The following is a 6,721-nucleotide window of genomic DNA, read 5'->3' as shown; positions in this document are numbered from 1 at the left end:
AGTGGATAGCTGCTAGCAGGGGAAGCCAGATTCCAACCTGTTCTCTGCCTGGAAAAGCCCTGCTCTCCCCTCTGAACCATCTTGTGCTCATACAGCGGGGACCACAGAGTGGGGAGGGTGAGGAGACAGTATCTTCAATGTGTTTATCTGAAATCCAAATTTAAATAAGCATCCTGTATTTTCATTTGCTCAATCGGGTAACCCTACTCTAGAATCTAGTTTTCTAGATCATTCTGGTCCAACCTCCAGATGGGAAACACTGAAGTTAAATGCTGTCTTCACTCAGCCAGTGGCAACACCAAGATTTGAATCTGGTCGGCCTGACTCCAAGACCATGCACCTGGTAGACTAATCTGGTAGCTTTTTGTCTCAGTCCACAGCATTGGATGGCCGCCAGACTCACTTGCAAGATGGGGAGGGTGCCTGGAGCCCCAGCCAGGTGGTTGTGGCTCCTGGAGTCAGGACTTGGTTTATGAAGCACCCACTACGTGCCAGCCTAGGACTGGATCCAAAAATCTGATCTCTGGGCTTAACAGGTAATTCTATCTATTGGATGCTTGAGGCATCATCACGTGTGTTGTTGCCTTCTCTCTCCCAGAGTAAACAGCCGTAAACAGCCTTCGGGTGATTTAGAATCATGTAGATCTCCTGTGAAAAATCCAAGTGCAATATGGCTGGCCTCCTTGCCTGTCCTCCCCGCCCTCTCGCCCCACATCTCCCTACTTCCTTGCCCCCACATGCAAATGTAACAGATCCAGAGGTGGGTGAGGTCTATTTTCAAGGTCCCAGAGTAAGGGGAGTCTTGTGAGGCTGGAGCCCAGGACTCTCCTGAAGTGGCTCTTACCTGCTCAGGGTTCTGTGGGAAGCTTTAAAGGGCCAAGATGGCTGGATCCCAGAGACTGGAGCTAAAGTTCTGCCTTTCCTGCCCATTTCTGTTCTGATGTCATCTTGTCAATTCTAAGGTCAAGGCCTAGGTGCTACTCTGAGATTTCTTAGGGGCTCTTTATTTCCCTGTAGTGCTAATGCTGGAGAACTGGGGCTCCCCAGATAGCTGAACCCTGAATTCTCAGGTGCACACAAGCTTTCGACAGATCATCCCGGAGGCTGGAATTTGATGAAAATAGCTCAACCTTCTTTCACAATGGAATCTGCCTCCATGCCCATTTGCTTTCTCTTCTACCTACTCTTTATTGTGCTGCTGTGGGCTTGAGAGCAGGCACCATGGCTCTAAACAGGTTCCCCACTGCCCAGTAGTGGGTCAGCATTTTAGTATAGTTGGTAAGAATTCCTACCCCAATAACGTTAAGGCTTAATAAATAAAATGGGTTTGATTTAAATCCAGGTGATTCAAATCAATCCAGTAAGACTCAAGTCCCTAAGTATTTCTAAAACACCCACTTAACCTTTCCCTGGAGTTCCCAAACTTACAAAAAAAAACTTTAATCCTTGGCTCATTTCAAACAGGAAGGTGTGTCTAATTCTAAAGCCATCCTGGTCTTTCTCCCCACTCACCAGCATCTAAATTCAACTGAACCAGACCAACAGACTTTACATACTATGACCAAACACTACGTAGGTAGCTACATGTGATTGCTATTTAGCAACTGCGGTTTTAGTAACACTTTCTGGAGAATTGCCTTCTGATTGGTAGGATACACAGGATCATGCATGAGAAACTGCTTCTAAAAAACCCTTGGCTCCACAGGCATTGCTCAGTACTGCACCACTGCTGGCAGGAACAAAAGGTCTCTCTGGTCTTAGGCTCTGGGGTGGTTTGCAGGTTCTGAGAGGCTTTGCCCACTAGGGCCCTTAGGACTTGGCGCTAGAGATGCAGCTGGGACCCATCACAGCAAACTCCAGGGAGGACTTCGGTTTTATGCTTCTGCCTCATGGCTCTGCCTTTTTGGTTGTATTCAGTGCCTAATAAGCAGCAGTGCGAGAGGCCAGGCGTTAAGATATTTGCCTTTTTCTTTCTGATTACAAACATGACAGAACTCCAGGAAATCCCAGGTAATCATTTTACTCCCAGAGTTAAACATGGCCAACATTCTGTTAGGTCAACTTCCAATCACCTTTACTATGCATAAATAGGACCCCAAATTCCGGGCTTATCACAAGACAAGACTGCAGCTTTTTTACCAGTAAGCAAAGTTACTAACAGTTACTAACTTAAAAGCTAAAACAATAAAAAAAAAACCCTCAAAGATCTTTGGTGAAAACCTCGGATTGTTCATGGTTCAAGCTTGTTTCAAGGTACATTTTTATATATACTTTGGATTAGCCTTTCAGCTGTAGTAAGAGATGGAGGGATGAACCTGTTACTTTACCAAAGTTAAATGAAGCAGGTTCAAGTCTCATGTTAAATCACAGGTATTTCCCATACCAAAAACCAACTTCCCAGTACTGGGTGTTGGAGGCAAGAACAGGGAACTGCCTGCCGCAGAGCCTACCCAAGTACAAAGATCTAAAAGTTTCCACAGCCCAATTCTACCCGCTTGCTAAGCTCCCCCAAAAAACAAGGTTGGTGAATTACAATATTAATACAGATCTATTTGTGTTTTCCTGAACATCTCCGAGTAAATTACCACCCCTGAATATACAGTATTCAACTTGGGGTCACACAAATACTAGATCAGGATTGCAGACAAGAATCTAGGAATCCAAACTCCATTTGGTCCTTGTGATCCCTACAGACTGAGCCTCAACACACCATTTAGAGGGATAAAACCAAACAAAAAAAGCCCACAGAAAGAACCAATGGTGTAAAAGGGAAGCAACTTCAGCGCACAGGTTAAGCACGCTGCCAAGGACAGAGTCAACGTCCTCACAGTGAAGGCCCTGACTCCTTTCTACTAGTAAGCAGGAGCACTACAGGCTGGAGTCCTAGCCTAGATCAGCCCCTCCAGGGTACAGAAGTTTCAGTCCCTGTTAGTAGTCCTATACTGTCACATGTTGTAAGTATCCAAAAGACCTAAATTTTAAGGTAGATAGAATGCACTTCCTGGTTTGCAGCACGGAGAAAAGGACTAGCCATCACTGGGTGCCAGGAACTGCAGTCATCAGCACAAAGCTCTGGCATGCAATGTCAGCTCACAGAGCACTTCCCTCTCCCCTAGTCACAGGCAGACAGATAACGGCAGGTAGCACTAGGGTTTATTAAACTGCGCCTTAGTACAGGCGTTGGGGCTTGCCCATGGTGCTCTTGATGTATAAAGCCCGGACATTCTGCCAATTCTTCTTGAGCAATGACACCAGGAAATTGACAGCTAAGTGGATGTTATACACAAGCTCATCATCTGTCATCTTCACGTGGCCAACAGCCACTGCCAGACACAACACCTGTGGGAAGAGGAAAGTCAATCAGGTTGGTGGCTAGATGCAACAGAGTAAGAGAGGAGGCACAACTACAAGCCAGATGGTCCAACCAAATTGACCTCCAGTCACTAATAAACCTACTGACCCCAGGCCAGGAAGACCAGGGCTATGTTAAAAGCTTCAACCCTGCTCAGTGACTGTGACATGTCCTAAGTATCTACAGAAACACAAACCAGGGCTCCCATGTAGAGAATTCAGAAAAAATAAATGGAAAACTTAGAGAACTCCAGGACGGGTGGTGCTTAACCTATGCAACCCAGCCAGCCTTCCTTACCTTCTTCATCTGGAATTTGATTGTGGACTTCACTTCATCCACTTTGGCCACCATATTCTCATTGTGGGTCAGCAAGGAAGGGAACTTGCCAGCCTTATTCAGGCCAGGGCCCAGGATTCGTGGAATCTGCTTGATCAGAGATTCAGAAGCCAGAAAGGCATCATACTTCTTGGCTGGTGAAGAGAAGCAGTTGGATGCTTAGGATCTGGCCCCGGAAAGCAACTCCAAACAGGGCTCTGTCAACCAACCACGAAGTGGCCCCTAACCACCCTGCTAACCCCTCTCTCCAAGTACCAAGTCTTTTTTAATCCTCTCACTCCAGTTTCTCTATCCTCTTGAGTTTTACTGGTCCAACATTCACATGAAACCTGGTCAGAAGCCCAGGCTGACCCACCCTCATGTTCAGTAGAAAATACACATGCTCATTAAGACTGAGTTCAAATCCTGCCTTCCCACTTTCTAGATTCACAGTAACTAGGGCACCTATTTCTTACCTGTAAAATACACAAAGGATAAAAACGAAAAAGAAATCAGTTTTAAATAGAAATCCCTAGTCAAAACATACCAGCACCTGACTAGTCCATCTGTGAGAGCTAACCCAATTAGAATCTTCAAAGCCAACATAAAAAGGAACATTTAAAAGGTTAAAAATTATCAGAAGTCAACTAACCACAGCAGATCCTTTCCATCACAATTCTACTCCCTCTCCCATCATTTTAAAAATCCAAATGGGAGGGAGGGGGACGGGGGCACCTGGGTGGCTCAGTCGTTAAGCTTCCTATTTCAGCTCAGGTCATGATCTCATGGTTCAGGAGTTCAAGCCCCACACTGGGCTCTCCACTGTCAGCGCAGAGCCCACTTTGGATCATCTGCCTCCCTCTCTGCACCTCCCCTGTGCTCTCACTCACTCTCAAAAATAAACATTAAAAAAACAAATAAATGAAAATCCCAATGGCAGAAATACCACTCTTCTACCATTCCCATGGGAACTGTCTGCCCAAATACAAAACCACAGCAAGCCACACTCACCCAGCTTCTTGACTAGCTTTTTATTCTTGTTGAGTTTCTTCAGAGCCTCAATGTCCATGTGGGGAATATCCACAGCCTTCGCCTCATCACAGTGCTGCTGGTCCCCCAGCACACATACGGAGAACTTGGGGCGGGGAGTGGACTTAAGCCTGCGTTTTGGGGGGGGACAGAACAGATCAAACCCAGCCTGGGACTCCAAGAGCAGGTGAAGGGGTCTGGGATCGCTGCAGCCACTGAGCCTTACCCAGAAGGTCCACATTCACCAACAGCTAGTCTGGCTTCTCAAACTAGCCGGCGGGCTCGGCCAAGGCCTCCCCACGCCTCCCCTCTTATTTTAAGACCCAGGGTGGGGGTCCGTCCAGCCACGCCTGCCCGGAGCAGGGGGTCTGAACTACCCAAGCGCGTCAGTGCCGCACGTGCCCGCCGCCTCGAGCTCAACCGGGAGCCCGATGGGAGGCGACGGGCACGGGGTCACGGAGGACTGGGTGGGATCAGAACGGTGCCAACCTGACGGTGCCCGAGAAGCGTTTGTCCTTCTGAGGATCATAGTTCTTCAAGCTGATCTGCAGCTCCACGGTCTCCAAAAACCTTAGAGAAGGTAATAAAGTTAACCAGCCGCCCGCGACTGCCCAAGCCACCGCGCTCCGGGCCCGCCCTCCCCGCGGAGACGCGCGCTTACTTCCTGCGCTTGCGCTGGTTCCCGTGCAGGACTTCCCGCACCGCCTCGTACAGGGTATCGCGGGAGACTTTGCTGCTGTGAGAGAGAATCAAGACGAGCGATTAGGACCCGGGAGGCGCCGATCAACACCCTCGGCGTAGTCAGAAGTCTCAGGCTTCGAGACGGAGGAAGGGTTCACGACGCACGCCAAGAGGCTTCCGGACACCAAATCGAGAGCTTTGGGTGCGATAAAGCTGGAGGCCAGGAGGAAGAGATACCTTCCTAGCGGTCGGGCCTGGCGCTCAAACTCGAACGCCGGGCCTGCAGGGCGGCGTCCGGCAACAAATGCCCCTCGGCAAAGCAGAGGCAAGGATCCCCCCGATTTAGCCCGCAAGTCTGCCCCCACCAAGGTGCCAGGGGGCGCGGATGAGTGTGGATGGCTCCCTAAGTGCCACTTACCTCATAGCGCCACACACAACAGCAGGAAAAAAGAATAATTTAGTTCGCGCATGCGCTCAAATAAGGCTTCTGTTCTCGCGAGATGTAGCTTTCCTTCTGAGCGCGAGGGCCGGGCCACGCAATCCCCGGGGAGCCCAGCCGTTTGCGGCCGCTGGAGGGCGCTGCCGCGTGTTACACAGCTAGAGTGGCTCGAACACTGGGAGATAGATTCTGCGGTCCTGGGAGCCCCGTGGCCCGCGAGGAATATTCTCGTTGGCGCCAGCCACTGCCAGGCACTTACTAGGCTGGTACTGGGCACCGCACCGTAATGGTCGCTGAGAGCATGCAGTTCCCCCATGTTTGTCTCTCCAACCTTTTCTGCCCTTTTCCTCCTGTCCTGCACACCTGCTTCGGGTCTCAAAAGCGGGTTTTGCTCCTGACCTCTCCCTCACCATCTTGCTCTGGGGCTCAGGGCTTCAGAGGACGTTGTGAGAAGGGAAATGTCACGAAACTTCGGTTCCTGGCCCCTCAAAGCTTGCAGTGGGGAAGAGCTGGGAAAGTACTGTGATGAATTTTCACTTGATAGCTGATTCAATGTCATCTACCCGTTAAGTAGTTACTATAGACAAGGTGCCTCCCTGGCTACTACAACACACACGGCCAGCACTGCACAACCCTTTCTGCCCTTTCCTCGGTCCAACCGGCCCCATCCTCTTCTCTGCCCACAGAAACCCCAGGAGTCCTACAGACTCCTCCTCGAAAGCCTCCAGCTCCAGACTGAGCTGCACCCACCTTCACGGCCCCATTCCCCGGTGGTCAGTGCACAACAGACAGCTCTCATAGGGCCGAGGTGAGTGGCATCACACCTTATCGCACAGAACTGTGAATGAACGAACCTGAGAACTGTCACCTTCCCCTCACAGAGGATTTCACCAGGAAAAAGATGC

The 6,721-nt window shown here is 49.8% G+C and overlaps 1 protein-coding gene across 1 annotated transcript; it reads right to left on the bottom strand.

Annotated features, from left to right (window-relative positions):
- Nucleotides 1–3,136: 3,136 nt before the first annotated feature.
- Nucleotides 3,137–5,884, bottom strand: RPL10A (ribosomal protein L10a). The gene is made up of 6 exons (XM_047858378.1): nt 5,796–5,884; nt 5,358–5,432; nt 5,186–5,266; nt 4,679–4,827; nt 3,650–3,822; nt 3,137–3,339 (listed from the first exon to the last, which is right to left on the bottom strand). Exons 1-6 carry the CDS (start codon nt 5,798–5,800, stop codon nt 3,169–3,171), a joined length of 654 nt encoding a protein of 217 aa, XP_047714334.1. The 5' UTR covers nt 5,801–5,884; the 3' UTR covers nt 3,137–3,168.
- Nucleotides 5,885–6,721: the final 837 nt, after the last annotated feature.

This window comes from Prionailurus viverrinus, chromosome B2, assembly GCF_022837055.1.
Source record: "Prionailurus viverrinus isolate Anna chromosome B2, UM_Priviv_1.0, whole genome shotgun sequence".
NCBI classification, from domain to species: domain Eukaryota; kingdom Metazoa; phylum Chordata; class Mammalia; order Carnivora; family Felidae; genus Prionailurus; species Prionailurus viverrinus.
Note: the sequence above shows the minus strand (reverse complement) of the source record. Positions and strands in the feature narration are given on the sequence as shown.